The following is a 21436-nucleotide window of genomic DNA, read 5'->3' as shown; positions in this document are numbered from 1 at the left end:
TTATAAGGCGCACTGTCGAGTTTTGAGAAATTATTTTAAGTGCGCCTTATAGTCCGGAAAATACGGTAATCGCTATCCTACATCATCGTCAGTCCATCATCAACAAAATCAATCGGCATTTGCCATAAAGATTTACAAATATAAATACAAATACCATAGTACTACTAAGCCACATAGCCAGAAAACCAAAATGAGCTCCAGGGTTGAGTGCTGACTGCAGTGGGGCTTTTAAAGAGCAAAATGACTAATCCACTCATTGAGATGTAAAAGGTACAGCCTGAAGACCATAATGGCATAATGCATAAACTGCACAAGTAGAGGTGCCAAATCCCAGGAACCCCACAAGGGAACGAGTCCAATATGAAAGTAGACTTTACTTATATTACCATCATTATTACAGTATCTCATTTCTGAATGCATGGCCATCACTTTCATTTAAATGTAAATCTGGGCGCTGAGCTGCACACATTGTCGTCACCCATGGCAACCTAACTATGGTCATTCACTATGTTGACAGCATAGGAGATGCTATACTTGAAAATAACCTATAACTTATGTCTGTATGTGTTCATAAAAAGCTGAAAACCTCCTGTATTGTTTTCCGGGTGAAAAATACAACACTTTTAAGCATATTTTTTTCAGTCAGTCCTTCCATCATGAAGAGAAATAATAAATAGTAAAATAAATTCATACAGTACACTACAGGAAGGTGGCAAAGCATAATGCTATTATGCTAGATCCACTCGACGTCTATTGCACCGGTCGCCCAGGGGTCCCCACATCTGCGGTCCCATCCCAGGTCTCTCATTGGGTTGAGTTTTTCCTTGCCCTGATGTGGGATCTGAGCCGAGGATGTCGTCGTGGCTTGTGCAGCCCTTTGAGACACTCGTGATTTAGGGCTATATAAATAAACTTTGATTGATTGATATTCGTGCTACAGTTAAGTTAAAGTTAAAGTGCCAATGATTGTCACACACACACTAGGTGTGGTGAAATTATTCTCTTCACCCTTGATCACCCCCTGGGGAGGTGAGGGGAGCAGTGGCTGCGCCCGGGAATCATTTTGGTGATTTAACCCCCAATTCCAAGCCTTGATGCTGAGTGCCAAGCAGGGAGGTAATGGGTCCCATTTTTATAGTCTTTGGTATGACTTGGCCGGGGCTTGAACTCACAACCTACCGATCTCAGGGCGGACACTCTAACCACTTGGCCACTGAGTAGGTTGGGTGTGCCAAATACGGTTGGCTCACTTCCTGGTACTTTAATGCAAATTGATATAGCTTTCATACATAATGTCAACATAATCTGGAAGAAAATCCTCTAATTCCACAAGGCAAATGTTTTCCCTGTTATAACATTTCCATTACTCTGCCACGCATGACTGCCAATTACGAACAACTTCAATAATCCTAAAAGATAAATATGAGCTAATCCTTCCACCTCACTGCTTTTCTTACTCAGCACACAATACAAACCTCAACTAAACCAAATAATGTGGGAACTGAGCCGAGGATGTCGTTATTAAAGTTAAAGTTAAAGGCCTACTGTGTAACGATCTGGAGTGGTGGATCCCAAGGATGCAGAGACGTTTTGCGTGCTGTCAATAGTCTTTCTCTTTATTCAAGAGGAGCACACAATAGCAAAAACAAAGGCGATGGTGGTAAACTAACAAAAACACACCATGTAAAAACTACCAATATAACTACCTACAAAAAACCAAAAGCGCTAGAAAGGCTAGGAGATATACTTCATGAAAGAAGTATCACTGAAAAAACAAAGTACAAAATAAAGGCGCTAGACAAGGCTAGGAAAAAATACAAGCAAACCTGAGAATGAAGCACAAGACGAACTAGTGAGTCCGCTGGCAAGTCTAAGTACAACTGCGTCTGAAGCAAACAGTAGACAAAGTTCCGGCGCCCACCTGCCGTCAGCAACCAGGTTAAATAGGTTACCCCTAATCAATCTCAGGTGTGTGCTGCTGCCTTGCGCCAGCTGCACTCAATACTGTGGACGAGAGAGAGAGTGAACATGGTGTGCAGACAACAACAGAAATGAGCAAGGATAAATCAGATTACCACATACTGAAAGCCACTACTACCGACCACACAGTCTGATAGTTTGTATATCAATGATGAAATCTTAACATTGCAACACAGGCCAATACGGCCGGGTTAACTTATAAAGTGCAATTTTAAATTTCCCGCTAAACTTCCGGTTGGAAACGTCTATGTATGATGACGTATGCGCGTGACGTCACGACGGCAACGGAAGTATTCGTACCCAATGTGTCACCATACAAACTGCTCTGTCTTCATCGAAAAATTCCACAGTATTCTGGACATCTGTGTTGGTGAATCTATTGCAATTTGTTTAATGGACAATGGAGACTGCAAAGAAGCAAGTTGTAGGTGCGATCGGTGTATTAGCGGCTGGCTGTAGCAACACCAACACCAGGAGGTTGTGTTGTGTTTGAGCTGGACAGCAGACGCGCTACCGTGAGTACAGCTTTGGCTTCCAAACATTTGATCGCTTGCCCGTACGTGCGTGTCGCTATGTGCATGTCACGTACGTAACTTTGGGGAAATATATGTTTCTTGCCGACTCTGATGGCGGCCGGGGTGTCGTCGAAAGCTACAACGCCCGCCGCCGCTCCGTAGCTAAGTTAGCTTCAATTGTTAAGCTTCGCCAAGCTGGAAATTATTAACCGTGTATTTACATGTTCATGGTTTATTAGTATTGTTGATCTTCTGTCTATCCTTCCAGTCAGGGTTTTTTAAAATTTTGTTTCTATCTGCATTTGAGCCTGACGCTATCACGTTAGCTCCGTAGCTAAGTTAGCTTCAATTGTTAAGCTTCGCCAAGCTGGAAATTATTAACCGTGTATTTACATGATCATGGTTTATTAGTATTGTTGATCTTCTGTCTATCCTTCCAGTCAGGTTTTTTTAAAATTTTGTTTCTATCTGCATTTGAGCCTGATGCTATCACGTTAGCTCTGTAGCTAAAGAGCTTCACCGATGTATTGTCGTAGAGATAAAAGTCACTGTGAATGTCCATTTCGCGTTCTCGACTCTCATTTTCAAGAGGATATAGTATCCGAGGTGGTTTAAAATACAAATCCGTGATCCACAATAGAAAAAGGAGAGAGTGTGGAATCCAATGAGACCTTGTACCTAAATTACGGTCAGAGCGAAAAAAGATACACCCTGCACTACACTCTAGTCCTTCACTCTAACGTTGCTCATCCACGAATCTTTCATCCTCGCTCAAATTAATGGGGTAATCGTCGCTTTCTCGGTCCGAATCTCTCTCGCTCCATTGTAAACAACGGGGAATTGTGAGGAATCCTTCCTCCTGTGACGTCACGCTACTTCCGGTATAGGCAAGGCTTTTTTTTATCAGCGACCAAAAGTTGCAAACTTTATCGTCGTTGTTCTATACTAAATCCTTTCAGCAAAAATATGGCAATATCGCGAAATGATCAAGTATGACACATAGAATGGATCTGCTATTCCCGTTTAAATAAAAACATTTCATTTCAGTAGGCCTTTAAAGTTAAAGTTCCAATGATTGTCACACACACACTGGGTGTGGTGAAATTTGTCCTATGCATTTCACCCATCCCCATGTTCACCCCACTGGGAGCTGAGGGGAGCAGTGAGCAGCAGCGTGCGCCACGCTCGGGAATCGTTTGGTGATTTAACCCCCAATTCCAACCCTTCATGCTGAGTTCCAAGCAGGGAGGCAATGGGTCCCATGTTTTGTCGTCTTTGGTATGACTCGGCCGGGGTTTGAACTCACGACCTCCCAGTCTCAGGGCGGACACTCCAACCACAAGGCCACTGAGCTGGTTTGTGGCTTGTGCAGCCCTTTGAGACACTCGTGATTTAGGGCTATATAAGTAAACTTTGATAGACCAAATTATCTGTTCGAAGAAAATCCTACATATATTCAGTCTATACCAGTGGTCGGCAACCCGCGGCTCTCCAGCAGCACCCAAGTGGCTCCCTGCAGCTTTTTCAAAAATGTATGAAAATGGAAAATGATGGGGGAGGAGGGAAATATATTTTTTGTTTTAATATGGTTTCTGTAGGAAAAAACATGACACAAACCTTCCCAATTGTTAGAAAGCCCACTGTTTAATATGTCACTAATGAGAGTACTGGGCGAGCGCCGTTTTGTCCTAATTTCGGCGGACCATGAACGCACCATAGTTATGTGGTCTGTGACGCAGCAGTTTGTTTACATCGGGCGTGCCCATCAGATCAAAGCAAGCTACCGGTCGAATGGTGAGGTTTTTTTTTTTTGATTGATTGAAACTTTTATTAGTAGATTGCACAGTACAGTAAATATTCCGTACAATTGACCACTAAATGGTAACACCCGAATAAGTTTTTCAACTTGTTTAAGTCGGGGTCCATGTTAATCGATTCATGGTAAATTCAGGGTGTGTCACTCGATCGCGAGGCATCAAAAAAAAAGTAAACCTAAAAATTACTGATCATCAATTTTCACTATGACGTCACTTTCGTTACTTGGTTGGCGTTCGCGGCGCTCGAGGATCTTGTGAAGAAGAAAAAAAACTGACCGCCAAGAAGGCGAAAAGCATTTTTTATTCCAACCGACTTCTCTCTCCGTAGCGGCTGTCTGAAGTGTAACGACTGACCGCACAGTTCCTGTTTTCACAACAAAAGTGCTGCTCCATCCTGCCTGCGCTGACAAAATAAAAGTATCAAACTATCGCATACAGGAGTTAACTCCAATGAGTCTTATAAACCAGTGGTCCCCAACCACCAGGCCGCGGCCCGGTACCGTTCCGCGGACCGATTGGTACCGGGCCGCACAAGAATTAAAAAAAAAAAAAAAAAAATATTTTTTTTAATTTTTTAATTTTTTTAATGAAATCAACATAAAAAACACAATATATACATTCTATATCAATATAGATCAACACAGCCTGCAGGGATACAGTCCGTAAGCACACATGATTGTATTCATTTATGTAAAAAAAATAAAAAATAAAAAAAAAATTAAAAATTTAAATACACCCCCCACACACACACACCCACCCACCCCCCCACCGGTCCGTGGGACAAATTTTCAAGCGTTGACCGGTCCGCAGCTACAAAAAGGTTGGGGACCACTGTTATAAACGGTATAAAAATTAGTATGGAATCTGGAAGAATAAAAAGTTAAAAACAACCACTGTGTTGGAAAGAAAAGAGGACTTTCTCCCCTCCCTTCGAAGTTGTGGAGCTTATCAGCAACAACTGTAAAGTCATCAAAATAAGCAATACACCAACATATATGTGTATGTGTGAATGTGTGTGTGCGTGTGTGTGTGAGGTGGATCACATCAACTTGGTCTTTTGATAAGTAGCGCGCCTGCTGAAAAAGTGTGGGCACCCCTAGTTTACACATATAACTTTCTCCGATGCTGCCACAGAAAGACTATTTTCCAATATTGTAAAAAATGTGTACAACAAATATGACATTTCAACATTTTTGTCAACAAGGATTGTTGCAAACAAAACAAATACCTGTGCAAGCAGATATTCTCAAACAAGAACAACATCAACTCCAAATACAGCACACGCCTCACATATAACAGCTTACAGTGTAATACAGCTAATATAGACACTTACACTATGTGTTGCTTTCATTATAACACTTGTATAAGACTTTTAAAGTAATTTTGATAGTAGGCTAACATAACTAATTTCGACACTTACCTCATGTGTTGTCTTCATTATAACACTTATATAAGACTTTTAAAGTCATTTTGATACACGCACACATACAAGATTGTGTGTATGTGTGTGTGCTTGTGTGTGTGTGTGTGTGTGTGTATGTGTGTGTGTGTGTGTGTGTGTGTGTGTGTGTGTGTGTGTGTGTGTGTGTGTGTGTGTGTGTGTGTGTGTTATGATAATGTATGGGCTGACATACTCAAACAGTATTGAAAACAGTATTGAAATCGCTCCTCGACAGTTAAATGTGAAAACAACCTCTTGTCATAAAGGAAATAGAAGGCATCAAAAATATATATATAATTCAAAATGTCAAAACAAAGATGTGCAATTTAATTATTGCAGGTTGCGCCCATGTGATCGAGTTCCGGATAAAAATTGTAAATGCATGACCATGTTGAGACAGCAACCACATGATTTTAATAAATGAGATAATACATTAATGTTGCATGATTAATACAATTACAATACGCACCTATTTAATATGAAACCTGCCACTAAATTATTTCTGCTGTGATCCAGTTATAGAATAAATACAATGTCATTGTAATGCACGGGGAGATACCTGCATCCTGTCTTAAATAAATAATAATAGAAATATAAAAGACCACCAAAAAGGATCAAAGCCTAATTTTAGCCACATCATGTGTGTGCCGGCATGATACACAGTATCATTGTGTCATTTTATACTTCATACATTTAGATCATTTGTGTCTTACAATGTCGACAAAAGAAAACAATCAGAGCACTATTGCAATTATTTGACTTAAGTAAAATAGATATTCTACAGAATATATTTTTTGTGTGAAATTGTGCTCTGAAGAAAAACGGACAAAACTACTTCAGTTTCAGTTCAGTTTCAGCTTATTTGGAACATGCATACGATACACTGTAGTGCATCACACAATTCCAGTTGTTTCAATACAGCGCGTCCGAAAAGGAGTAGGAAGAAGCAGAGCTTATTTAATCCTACCCCTTTTCATACCATAGCAATTTTATCCCTTCCTTGTTCTCTGTAACAGAACAGTGAACAAAATAATAATATACCATAGTAAGCATACAAATATTAAATACATAAATAATCTTTGTCTCAATAAAAAATGGGAAAAAAAGGGTTCAAAATATTCATCATAATTCTTGTTCGGTGTACTTTGTGAACACTTGTAGTTTGAACCATCTCTTAAACTGAATCATATTGGTGCTTTTTTAAAATGTCTTTACTTAATCCATTCTATAATTTAATTCCACATACTAAAGGTTTTAAGTGTTGTACGAGCATACAAATGTTTTAAAATACATTTTCCTCTAAGGTTATATTTCTCCTCTAGTTGAGAAGAATTGTTGTACATTCTTGGCTAGCAGGTTATAGTTTTCTTCATACATCATTTTAGCTGTTTGCAAATGCACAAAATCGTTGAATTTCAATAATTGTGATTTAATAAATAAAGGGTTTGTATGTTCTCTACATCCAACATGATGTATTATTCTAATTGACCTTTTTTGTAACACAGTTAGTGAATGAAGCGCACATTTGTAGTTGTTTCCCCATATTTCTGAACAATAACTCAGATATGTATGTTGGGTTTTAGCATTTCCCTGCCTTCTCCTTTATTGTGATGTCTGTTTCCTTCAGCTCATTGGACGGACACTAAGGCACACCTACAACCAATTTCAATCTAGGAGTATTTAAGCTCGTCATTGACAGCTTGGTCTTGCCGGTTATTGTCTCCCGAACCTCCTACGTGCATGCGCCTGCTTCACCTCGTCAGTCCTGGTACGTTGTCTCTCCTTAGTCCTGTAATCCCTCACCTCTTTGTGTTTGTTTCCTCCCTGAGGTAAAGAGGATTCCGTGTTGGACTTTATGCTGTGCTCAGTGCGCCCTGGCTTTTCCCCCCCGCCGACCACTGAGGACCCTGTTTTTGTTTGTAATCCATGGTGTGCACTTCTGCCCTATCGCCTTTTGTTACACTTTTTGGACTTATTAAATTTTTCCCTTTTTGTAATTCACCTTGCCTCCCGTCTCTGCATCCTGGGGTCACCTCCTTGATCAGTTCCTAACAATGTAACACTAGCAAGCAGTAGATAATATTATGTGACTTTTGGTCTAGAACAGTGGTTCTTAACCTTGTTGGAGGTACCGAACCCCACCAGTTTCATATGCGCATTCACCGAACCCTTCTTTAGTGAAAAATAAAATGTTTTTTTTTTCAAATTCAAGACAAAGTTATATGTTTTTGGTAACACTTTAGTATGGGGAACATATTCTAAGTAACAAAGACATATTTTAGAGTTATTTGGACACTAGGGGAACATATTCTAAGTAATAAAGACTTAATTTAGAGTTATTTGGTTATAGTTAGGGTCAGGGTTAGAGTTATAATAAGGCCATGCCGAATAAGGCATTAATAAGTACTTAATAATGACTAGTTAAGAGCCACTATGTTACTAATTTGCATGTTAATAAGCAACTAATTAATGGTGAATATGTTCCCCATACTAAAGTGTTACCATGTTTTTTTACTGGTGCATAAAATGAACCGTGCATGAACATCACCTTGTTCAAACAACAAAACCAACACAGTGCATAAACTCACAACAAATGACACACTTGCAAACCAGTCAGCTGTTGCCGTATCCGTAATACGCCGATAGGGAGAAGTTTGTATTTACACGATGAGTCGGGTGTGTCTTGACCTCCGCCGAACCCCTGAGGCCGACTCACCGAACCCCTAGGGTTCGATCGAACCCAGGTTAAGAACCACTGCTCTAGAACATGTTTTGCTTTATTCATTATTGATGTGTTTCTTGCTACTTTATGTTGTATATTTTTTTACATGAGATTTCCAATTAATTTTATCATCTATTATTACACCCAAAAAATTTGGTTTCTTTTACCCTTTCAATATTTACTTATTATGATAAATGATAAATGGGTTATACTTGTATAGCGCTTTTCTACCTTCAAGGTACTCAAAGCACTTTGACAGTATTTCCACATTCACCCATTCACACACACATTCACACACTGATGGCGGGAGCTGCCATGCAAGGCGCTAACCAGCAGCCATCAGGAGCAAGAGTGAAGTGTCTTGCCCAAGGACACAACGGACGTGACTAGGATGGTAGAAGGTGGGGATTATTAACTAGCTTTTTATCTTATGTTGTATTTTTCCATTGTATAATGTCTGGTAATGCATGTATTCTTTGTATTTTAATTTTGCATGCTCCGATATGGACCCCAGGAAGACTAGCAGTAGCCTTGGCGTCAGCTAATGGGGATCCATTCAATAAGCAATAAACAATATTTACTCCGTCTATTTGTGTTTGACTTTATCTCCTACCGTTACCAAATAGCATTATTTTAGTTTTGCTGAGATTAAAAAATAAGTCAGTTTTTTTGGTCAAACCATCTTTTTAATTTGTTCATTTCTTCTGTTACTATTTGTATTTGTATACTTAACTGGCTTATGAGTAAAAAAAAAAAGAAAAAAATTAAAATTAAAATTAAAAAACAACAAAAAACATTCCCTCTAATCACAACCCGACGATAGATACAACTATTGTAAAAAATAAATAAAAATAAAAATGAAATAACATTTTTGCATGAAGTCAATTAATTTTCAAAGACACCACAGTTTTATAGAAGGCGCGTCAAATCCATTGCACATCATATGCGCAAAAGCCCAAGTAAAGGCTGTGATTACGCACACAACTACGAGGCAAACGTAATTAGTATGAAGCATGTTTGCACACAATATGCAGTGTGCACTCGGGGGGGGAAGCCACACATTGTTTCATATCATCTTTCTTACCTTTGGAGGTGACAGAGGTGGAACAAAGAAGAAGTAGGAGACCAGCCGTGGCAAAGTCACGCCCTTTAGTCGGCGCACACATCCCGGCGCGTCACTCTGGTGGTCCACGCACGCCGGATGGTAGGCTGGATCTTCCCCGGGAGGTCCTCTCTGGAAAGCCAGCCGGGCAAGAGTCTGTGGCTGCTGAGGGAAGATAGTGAAGTCAAGAGAAGATGCATCTTCGCTTCTCTACTCAGAGTTCCTCCCTTCCCTCTGCCTCCAACCATAGGCGCAGATCTACATGTCTGCCTGTGGGTGCTCGGTGTGTGTGCGTGTTAGTGTTAAGTTCAAGTTAAAGTACCAATGATTGTTCCACACACACTAGGTGTGGCGAAATGTTTCTCTGCATTTGACCCATCACCCTTGATCACCCCCTGGGAGGTGAGGGGAGCAGTGAGCAGCAGCGGTGGCCGCGCCCGGGAATAATTTTTGGTGATTTAACCCCCCAATTCCAACCCTTGATGCTGAGTGCCAAGCAGGGAGGTAATGGGTCCCATTTGTAACGATAACCATTATTCTGGTACCGGTACCAAAAGTATTTCGGTACATTTCTAAATAAAGGGCACCACAAAAAAATGTTATTATTGGCTTTATTGTAATAAAAAAATCTTAGGGTACATTAAACATATTTTTCTTATTGCAATTTAGTCCTAAATAAAATAGTGAACATACTAGACAACTTGTCTTTTAGTAATAAGTAAACAAACAAAGGCTCCTAATTAGTCTGCTGACATATGCAGTAACATATTGTCTTATTTATCGTTCTATTATTATCTCAGTAAAACTAAAATAATGCTATTTGGTAACAGTAGAAGAGAAAGTCAAACACAAATACAAATAGACGGAATAGAAATTGAAAGAGTAAATGAAACCAAATTTCTAGGTATAATGATTGATGATAAATTGAACTGGAAATCTCACGTAAAAAAAAATACAACATAAAGTTGCAAGAAACACGTCAATAATGAATAAAGCAAAACATGTTCTAGACCAAAAATCCCTTCATATTCTCTACTGTTCACTAGTGTTACCATATCTGAGCTACTGTGTAGAAATATGGGGAAATAATTACAAAAGTACACTTCATTCATTAACGGTGTTACAAAAAGGATCAGTTAGAATAATACATAATGTTGGATATAGAGAACATACAAACCCTTTATTTATTGAATCAAAAATACTGAAATTCCACGACATAGTGAATTTGCAAACAGCTAAAATTATGCACAAAGCAAACTATAACCTGCTACCCAAGAATATACAATTCTTCTCAAAAAAAGAGGAGAAATATAATCTTAGAGAAAAACGTAATTTAAAACATTTGTTTGCACGTACAACACTTAAGACCTTCAGTATATCAGTATGTGGAATTAAATTATGGAATGGATTAAGCAAAGCAATCAAACAATGTAATAATATGATCCACTTTAAGAAACTCTTCAAACTTAAAGTGTTTACAAAGTACAAAGAAGAAGAACCATGACAAACATTCTCAATGTATTTCATCCATCCATTCATTCATTCTTAAAGTAATCGTACTTATCTCATCATATGAAATATGACTTACTTCACCAATTATTATTATTAAATTTTTACTATTATTTATTTATTTATTTTTATTGTGATTACTTATGGAGTTTATTGTGAATAAATTGTGAACAGGAAGTGAACAAAAAGTTTTGCAACTGTTATGGAAAGAAAAGGGGTAGGATTAAATAAGCTCTGCTTCTTCCTACTCCTTTTCGAACATGTTGAAAAGAGAAACTGGAAATTGTGATGTATCATGTTGTATGCTTGCATGTTCGAAATAAACTCAAACTCAAACTCAATTATTTTGTCAACATTATTAAAGACAAGTGGTAGAAAATTAATTATTCATCTTTACTTGTTCATTTATTGTTAATATCTGCTTACTTTTTCTTTCTCATATATTACCGTGAGGTGTATTATGAAACCGATCGAGTATGGCATCGCCATTGACTTCCAGGAAGAGGCTGGATGACAACCCCGAAAGAGTGGTGACAACTGGAGAGACAGTTGACAGCCCGGAAAGACGGCAACCGGGGCAGCATCCCAAGCTGCAGCTCCCGCAAGGGAGCACCCATATAACGCTGCGAAAAACCCTGAAGACACATGAGACCAAGATAGGCTGCCTGAGGAAACCCGTGGTGCAACGCACAGGGCCAGTACCTTGTACGGCCCTGATGAGACGGAGGAGGACCCAGGCCCGGACACTCCCCGCAGTGCCTGGAACCTCCAAGCACCACCGGCGCAACCCCGGGGCAGACCGTCGGAGGGGGGACGCGTGGCGTGGAGCGCTACCTGGACACAAGTCGAGGGACTGATCACCCTCGGCCCGGTCGCCCGGGAGAGGGTGTTTGATTAAGACCCGAAACACCCTATGACCCCGGGAGAATCACTGATGATGTGTCCAGGTTGCACCGTGAGGTGTATTATGAAACCGACAGTTAAAGAAGAGTTAGGGGGCCCTATCCCACAGTTTTATTCAACTTCTTAGACTTTTGTATGTGTTAATATTGTACTCTTGTTTTACATGATGAAAAAATGCGAGATTTCTACAAAATCTTCATGAAAATAGAAGCCAGAAAGGTTTTTTTATATGTCTCAACCGGTTTAAGTCAGCATTAGGAAGATTATATTGTTCAAAAAGCTACCTATCCAAATTGTTGCCACTGTTTCATTAGTTAAAAAAATGGTTAAGTGGGTGTGTCTTCATACAACGTTTAGCTAGGATTAGAGATGTCCGATAATATCGGCCTACCGATATCATCGGCCGATAAATGCTTTAAAATGTAATATCGGAAATTAGCGGTATAGTTTTTTTTTTTTTTTTTATAAAATCAACATAAAAAACACAAGATACACTTACAATTAGTGCACTAACCCAAAAAACCTCCCTCCCCCATTTACACTCATTCACACAAAAGGGTTGTTTCTTTCTGTTATTAATATTCTGGTTCCTACATTATATATCAATATAGATCAATACAGTCTGCAAGGGATACAGTCCGCAAGCACACAAAGATTGTGCATGCTGCTGGTACACTAATAGTACTAACCTTTAAAAGTTAATTTTACTCATTTTCATTAATTACTAGTTTCTATGTAACTGTTTTTTTAATTATTTTATTTATTTTTTATTCAAGAAAATGTTTTTAATTTATTTATCTTATTTTATTTTACTTTTTTTAAAAAAAAGGACATTATCTTCACCTTACCTGGTTGTCCAAATTAGGCATAATAATGTGTTAATTCCACGATTGTATATATCGGTATCGGTTGATATCGGTATCGGTAATTAAGAGTTGGACAATATCGGAATATCGGATACCGGCAAAAAAGCCATTATCGGACATCCCTATCTAGGATGGCAGTATCCGTGCATGTTGGCCAAGAGGAGATGAATGCAGATTTACCATGGAGTCAACTTGCGATTTTATGAAGTATTTCATTCAAAGAAACTTACTATACGCTCTCAAAAATAGTTATGACACAAAAACTTTCTGTACTTATAGGTACATTTTTAAGAATGGTGTCTCAAATGTACAATAATGGTCTTAAAGAGGCCAGAAGTGTACATTTGGGGCGGTATAGCTCGGTTGGTAGAGTGGCCGTGCCAGCAACTTGAGGGTTCCAGGTTCGATCCCCGCTTCCGCCATCCTAGTCACTGCCGTTGTGTCCTTGGGCAAGACACTTTACCCACCTGCTCCCAGTGCCACCCACACTGGTTTAAATGTAACTTAGATATATGTAAAGCGCTTTGAGTCACTAGAGAAAAGCGCTATATAAATATAATTCACTTCACTTCACTTCACATTTATATTTCTAAAAAAAAGGTACAATATGATATAAAGTACAAATATGTGTACTAGTGTTGTCCCGATACCAATATTAAAATTATTGCGATACTTTTCTGTACTTTTTGGTACTTTTCTAAATAAAGGGGACCACAAAAAATTGCAATATTGGCTTTATTTTAACAAAGAAATCTTAGGGTACATTAAACATATGTTTGTTATTGCAGTTAAGTCCTTAAATAAAATAGTGAACATACAAGACAACTTGTCTTTTATTAGTAAGTAAACAAACAAAGGCTCTTAATTAGTCTGCTGAAATATGCAGTAACATATTTTATCATTTATCATTCTATTATTGTGTCTACATTATTAAGGACAAGTGGTAGACATTAATTATTAATCTACTTGTTCATTTACTGTTCAAAGTTTATCAATCAAAGTGTATTTATATAGCCCTAAATCACAAGCCACAACGACAGACTGATCCCACATCAGGGCAAGAAAAAAACACAACCCCCCCCCCCCCCCCCCCCCCCCCACCCACCCCTCCTGTGGATCTAGCATAATATTGTGAGAGTCCAGTCCATAGTGGATCTAACATAGTGTGAGATTAATATTTGCTTACTTTCTCTTTTAACATGATCTGTCTACACTTCTGTTAAAATGTAATAATCACTTCTGTTGTTTGATACTTTACATTACTTTTGGATGATACCACACATTTGGGTATCAATCCGATACCAAGTAGTTACAGGATCATACATTGGTCATATTCAAAGTCCTCATGTGTCCAGGGACATATTTCCTGAGTTTATAAACATAATATAAAAAATTTTTTAAACAAAAGATGTGATGCAAAAAAATATCGACGTAATCATAGTAGTATCGACTAGATACGGCCTGTACTTGATATCGTTACAGTGGATGTTAGGTGTAGATCGACCCATGGCGTTTGTTTACATTGTGACGCCGGTGAGCTACGGTGTGTAGTGAAGCATGTTCAGCTATTCCTCGTCCTGCAGGGATGATACTTGTAAGAAACTCACTTTATTTGTCGCCATGGAAACCAGGATTAGTGATTTAGAAATAGCTAAAACACTGCCGACGGGGGATGGACGTTAGCCGCTAGCTAGCTAGCCATGTCTTAAAGCACCTCTTCCTGAGGGCGTTTCAGTGTTATAACTTCCCATTTATCTTTAGTTTTTAAGCCAAAATGCGTCCGTTCTCCCTTTTCTGTCTACACACTGTGTCTGTTTATAAGTACTCTGTGATTGTGTGCTGCCGAACATGCTCGTCTGCTCGTAAACCAGCAATGTCACGACGTGACTTCGACGCGGGCGCGGGGGGGTGCGGAACCGGTACGTTTCAGAGACGGTATCGTACCAAAAATGATTCATTAGTATCGCAGTACTATACTAATACCGGCATACCGTACAACCCTAGTGTGTATTAGTGTTGTCCTGATACCAATATTTTGGCACCGATACTAGTACCAGTACTAGTGGGTGTCGGTCTCCTTAACAAACACCTTGATGTCCAGGTGATGCGTATTCGCAAAGTCAGGAAACCTTAAAAATTGTGGTGTCCAAAAGGTCGACCGATATGATGCTAGTGGTCAACTTAATGATGATGTTTTTGTTGTGGGTGTTCAGCGCGTTCAAGAACACACTGAACTCCTCACTAAAATGGGTCCAAACCCCCCGCCCGCCCCCATGTCATCCAGGTACCGGAAATAGTGGCGAGGACGTTTTCGGCCAGCGGCCATGAAAATGTTGGCATAGGCCGGCGCAAATTTCTTGCCCATAGCAGTGCCCTTAATTTGGAGGTAGAAATGCCCATCAAATTCAAAATAATTTCTCTTGAAATTAATTTCAAGGAGCTGTAGGAGCTCCTTTTCGGGCCTGCTGATGTCCTGGTACCTGTGGAAGACATTTTTGACAGCCTGAATGCTCTCATCAATATCAATATTTGTGTAAAGGCTGTCGATGTCTATGGTAAACAAGCATCTGGGGGAATGTGCAGGTTCTTAATCTTATCTATGAAATCACAGGTGTCTTTAAGGTAGCTGTCGTGTCGAATGGAGAGTGGTGTTAAATAGTAATCGATGAACTCTGTTCTATAAGTCTCGCTGCCGCAGTCAGAAACAATGGGCCGGCCCGGAGGGATCTCGTGGGGCTTGCTCCACTTGTGTGGCTCCTTATGGATTTTTGGGAGCATATAAAATCTGCGGGGGCGAGGATCCAGCTCACCCAGAAGGTACGTTTTTTGTTTAGCTTTGATACATTTTTTTAGTAATAGATTGTGAACAATCTTTTCTACCATGGGGATGGTTTGAGGATAAATAGGTTTTGTCAGTGGTTGGTAATATGTGGTGTCCCCCAACTGTCTGGTGCTCTCCCATATATACAACAGCACTGCCCTTATCAGCTGGCTTGATAATGATGTGCTTGTTCCTCTTTAGAGGGTTAGGGGAATAGGGTTAGGGTTAGGACCTGCAAGGGTCACAACCCTGGTTAGCATTGTCCACTGAACACTGACGGACCCAATCTCAGGCCCCACCGAGGACCCCCGAAGGTCCAATCAGACACACTTAATTAATGCTGCTCCCCCCGAAGGATCCGATTTAGGGAGACTCCAAATGAGCTGTTGGAGCCAGTGTGTCAGCACTTTCCTGGGCGAGTTCTGAGTTGTAATGCTGACCTCTGTGGTGGGCTTCACAACGCCGGATGTAGTCTTTTGTAGGGCAGTTGAGGCTGGAGAAAGCGAGGTGCAACAGGTGTCGACCAGGGGCCTGATATGTTCAGCACGTTTTGGTCTTCCACTCTCTGTTCCAGGTAGGCTGCAGGTCGTGGGAAGGGGTTCATCGCGATTCTCCGCCCGTGTCTGTGGCTCTTGCAATGGGACGGAGGAAATCTTCAGCATGAAGTGCTCCGCGGGTCTTCTGCATTAGTATCGCCCTTGTCGTTCCGGTGCGATGCAGGTATCTAACGCATGTTCGTTGAGCTGTGGTCTGTCCGTCTTTGTTGCAGGTGCCAGGCAGGTCGTAGTAGGGAACTCACCAAAGGTCTCCACCCGTGCTTGTAGTTCCTGGAACTGGAACTTCCATCGCCTACACCGATGTTTATCACTATGATGTCGGCATGAGCCAAACTTTTGAACGGTAGTGTGTATATATACACTACCGTTCAGAAGTTTTGAACGGTAGTGTATATATATATACACTACCGTTCAAAAGTTTGGGGTCACATTGAAATGTCCTTATTTTTGAAGGAAAAGCACTGTACTTTTCAATGAAGATAACTTTAAACTAGTCTTAACTTTAAAGAAATACACTCTATACATTGCTAATGTGGTAAATGACTATTCTAGCTGAAAATGTCTGGTTTTTGGTGCAATATCTACATAGGTGTATAGAGGCCCATTTCCAGCAACTATCACTCCAGTGTTCTAATGGTACAATGTGTTTGCTCATTGGCTCAGAAGGCTAATTGATGATTAGAAAACCCTTGTGCAATCATGTTCACACATCTGAAAACAGTTTAGCTCGTTACAGAAGCTACAAAACTGACCTTCCTTTGAGCAGATTGAGTTTCTGGAGCATCACATTTGTGGGGTCAATTAAACGCTCAAAATGGCCAGAAAAAGAGAACTTTCATCTGAAACTCGACAGTCTATTCTTGTTCTTAGAAATTAAGGCTATTCCACAAAACTGTTTGGGTGACCCCAAACTTTTGAACGGTAGTGTGTATATATATATATATATATATATATATATATATATATATATATATATATATATATATATATATATATATATATATATATATATATATATATATATATATATATATATATATATATATATGTTTATTTATGTTTTTGTTTTGTTTTTATTTTGAATTTCATAAACCTTTATAAATTGCAACATTTACAAACAATTGTGAAATAATAATAATCAAAATAAGTACAAAAACAGTACAAAACCACGCCAGGTGTTTGTAAACTCAATTAAGTAACTAAAATAGAATGCAAAGTATATATACAGTATATATATAACAAAATGCAAAGCCATAGGCTCACACAAGTTCAGTAAATAATTTAAATTTGGAACGCAGCATCATCGTTTTCACAGCTTTTTGGTTGTTAGAGGTAGAGAGTATTTTAACGTAGAGTTCTAATTCTTTTTTAAAGGCACAAAAAAGAAACTTACATTTATGAATATACAACTTAGTCAATAGTATAATGAGGTTGCAAAGGTAAAATTCCTTTTCACATTTTTTTTCATACAGTGTAAATCCAGATAGCACATCTTTAAAACAAAGCACAAATTTGTCATGAATATTGTCCAGGATGAAGCGACAGATGCCCTGCCACAGTGATGGAGTGCTTTCACAAGTCCAAAACAGGTGGTGAACAGTCTCTGGATGCATGTTACATAAGGTGCAGGTAACATCAACGTCCTTCTTGTATCTAACCATCACAGTCTTTACAGGGTAATAACCATGAATGATTTTAAAAGATATCTCTTTGACTTTGTTGGTAAGTAAAAGACCTGTTAGGAAGCGACCACTTTTTGACCCAGCAGATGTCATTCACAACATTATTCCAGTGCGCAATTACATAGGAGACAGACACATACAATCATTTTTGGAATAAGCTGCGGATTTTTCTGTTATTTTTCTGATCAAAGCAAAGTTTCCTCACAGGAGTGTCAAGTGTATCATTCACCATTTTACAGCAGAAAGAGGAGATGAGTAAGCCCTGTACAACATCACACCTGTTGGAATGGCATCAAATACAATGGCAAATTGTTTGGAAGTCACAGAGACCTTAAAATGGTTGAGAAATTCTTGGTAATTAAAAAGTTTACATTCCTTATTGAAAAGCTGACTCACTAAAATAATATCATTCTTGAACCAATTGTTGAGGATAAGAGATTTCCTTTTGTAACATGTGTCTTGATTGTTCCAAATGAAGTATTTCGTAGGTGAGAAATTGTGCTTGCATATAAGAGACCATGCCAGAAGGGCTCGTTTGTGGAAGTTTGAAAGAGCAACAGGAATCCTATCAATGTTGTAGTTACACAATAGCAAAAATTGTAGGCCTCCAAGGTTGGAAAATAAGTGAAGTGAATTGTATTTATATAGCGCGCTTTTACAAACCCTGTTTCCATATGAGTTGGGAAATTGTGTTAGATGTAAATATAAACGGAATACAATGATTTGCAAATCCTTTTCAACCCATATTCAATTGAATGCACTACAAAGACAAGATATTTTATGTTCAAACTCATAAACTTTTTTTTTTTTTTGGCGAATAATAATTAACTTAGAATTTCATGGCTGCAACACGTGCCAAAGTAGTTGGGAAAGGGCATGTTCACCACTGTGTTACATGGCTTTTCCTTTTAACAACACTCAATAAACGTTTGGGAACTGAGGAGACACATTTTTGAAGCTTCTCAGGTGGAATTCTTTCCCATTCTTGCTTGATGTACAGCTTAAGTTGTTCAACAGTCCGGGGGTCTCCGTTGTGGTAATTTAGGCTTCATAATGTGCCACACATTTTCAATGGGAGACAGGTCTGGACTACAGGCAGGCCAGTTTAGTACACGCACTTTTTTACTATGAAGCTACGTTGATGTAACACGTGGCTTGGCATTGACTTGCTTGGATGGGAACATATGTTGCTCCAAAACCTGTATGTACCTTTCAGCATTAATGGCGCTTTCACAGATGTGTAAGTTACCCATGTCTTGGGCACTAATACACCCCCATACCATCACAGATGCTGGCTTTTCAACTTTGCCCCTATAACAATCCGGATGGTTCTTTTCCTCTTTGGTCCGGAGGACACGACGTCCACAGTTTCCAAAAACAATTTGAAATGTGGACTCGTCAGACCACAGAACACTTTTCCACTTTGTATCAGTCCATCTTAGATGAGCTCAGGCCCAGCCAAGCCGACGGCGTTTCTGGGTGTTGTTGATAAACGGTTTTCGCCTTGCATAGTAGAGTTTTAACTTGCACTTACAGATGTAGCGACCAACTGTAGTTACTGACAGTGGGTTTTTGAAGTGTTCCTGAGCCCATGTGGTGATATCCTTTACACACTGATGTCGCTTGTTGATGCAGTAGCCTGAGGGATCGGAGGTCACGGGCTTAGCTGCTTACATGCAGTGATTCTCTGAACCCTTTGATGGTATTACGGACCGTAGATGGTGAAATCCCTAAATTCCTTGCAATAGCTGGTTGAGAAAGGTTTTTCTTAAACTGTTCAACAATTTGCTCACGCATTTGTTGACAAAGTGGTGACCCTCGCCCCATCCTTGTTTGTGAATGACTGAGCATTTCATGGAATCTACTTTTATACCCAATCATGGCACACACCTGTTCCCAATTTGCCTGTTCACCTGTGGGATGTTCCAAATAAGTGTTTGATGAGCCTTCCTCAACTTTCTCAGTATTTATTGCCACCTTTCCCAACTTCTTTGTCACGTGTTGCTGGCATCAAATTCTAAAGTTAATGATTATTTGCAACAAAAAAAAAAGTTTATCAGTTTGAACATCAAATATGTTGTCTTTGTAGCATATTCAACTGTATATGGGTTGAAAATTATTTGCAAATCATTGTATTCCGTTTATATTTACATCTAACACAATTTCCCAACTCATATGGAAACGGGGTTTGTACATAGTGAAACCCAATATCTAAGTTACATTTAAACCAGTGTGCGTGGCACTGGGAGCAGGTGGGTAAAGTGTCTTGCCCAAGGACACAACGGCAGTGACTAGGATGGCGAAAGCGGGGATCGAACCTGGAACCCTCAAGTTGTTGGCATGGCCACTCTAACAACCGAGCTATCCCGCAAATACATGAGGAGAAATTAAGTTCCAAATTGAGGTAGGGTCTTTCAAATAGTGTCTTATGCTTTTAATCTTGAAGGTGTTGTTTAGTGTAGTGAAATCCAGAAAGAGAAACATATATGTATGCTTACACAAGCTAGCGCGAAGGATGTCATCAACTGCTTGGTGCCGCGTGAAATGCTAGTTAAGTGAAACCGGAAGCAAGATTGGAAAATCCGGTCGTCGTGCTATGTCATAGATGGAGCGATGGCGCCCTCCTCCGGCCAAACACAGCTATAGCAAGGTGTACAATATTTTCTCCATTGTAAATATAATGTAAAAAATAGAAATACTAATAAAAATTGATAGATAACAAAATATAAATTATAAAATAATATATAAATTGATACAGATTTCTGAATTAATACTAACTGACTCTCAGCCCCCCGCCTACCTGTGTCAGGGACAACCGCACAAAATACTGCGCTCTCTAATAACTGACTCTCAGCCCTCCCTCCCTCGTGGCTAAATCAGGCGAGAATTAAGGTTTTAAATTGGCCTTCCCAAAGTCCTGACTTAAAAGTGTGGACAATGCTGAAGAAACAAGTCCATGTCAGAAAACCAACACATTTAGCTGAACTGCACCAATTTTGTCAAGAGGAGTGGTCAACCACAGCCTTGTGGATGGCTACCAAAAGCGCCTTATTGCAGTGAAACTTGCCAAGGGACATACATGTAACCAAATATGAACATTGCTGTATGTATACTTTTGACCCAGCAGATTTGCTCACATTTTCAGTAGACCCATAATAAATTCATTAAAAAAACAAACTTCATGAATATTTTTTGTGACCAACAAGTATGTGCTCCAATCACTCTATCACAAAAAAATAAGAGTTGTAGAAATAATTGGAAACTCAAGAAAGCCATAACATTATGTTCTTTACAAGTGTATGTCAACTTTTGATCACGACCGTGTGCATTTTCCACCAAGGTTATATCTTTCTCTCATTCTTCTTTGTTAGTTTGTGATATTTTGGGGTTATGAATATTTCCCTAAAAGTAGTGATGTGCAGAAAATACCAATTATTGAACCTCCAGAATGTTGTGCACTGTCCCACACAAGAGAATGACTATTCAAAAGTAGAAAGAACATGTCTTAATTCATCTGGTCT

General features: G+C 39.3%; 1 protein-coding gene across 3 annotated transcripts in view; it reads right to left on the bottom strand.

The window, feature by feature from the left end:
- Positions 1-20477, bottom strand: part of unc5db (unc-5 netrin receptor Db) — a 165127-nt gene extending 144650 nt beyond the window's left edge. For 2 of the 3 annotated variants that reach the window (XM_062051503.1, XM_062051501.1), the window contains exons 1-2: positions 20414-20471; positions 9560-9739 (exon numbers count right to left, since the gene is read on the bottom strand). In XM_062051503.1, coding sequence (XP_061907487.1) covers positions 9560-9641 — 82 coding nt within the window. In that variant the 5' untranslated portion in view covers positions 9642-9739; positions 20414-20471. Of the gene's footprint in view, positions 1-9559; positions 9743-20413 lie in introns of all 3 variants that reach the window. The other variant, XM_062051502.1, reaches the window with a different exon arrangement.
- Between the last annotated feature and the right edge of the window lie 959 nt (positions 20478-21436).

This window comes from Entelurus aequoreus, linkage group LG06 (assembly GCF_033978785.1).
Source record: "Entelurus aequoreus isolate RoL-2023_Sb linkage group LG06, RoL_Eaeq_v1.1, whole genome shotgun sequence".
NCBI lineage: Eukaryota > Metazoa > Chordata > Actinopteri > Syngnathiformes > Syngnathidae > Entelurus > Entelurus aequoreus.
Note: the sequence above shows the minus strand (reverse complement) of the source record. Positions and strands in the feature narration are given on the sequence as shown.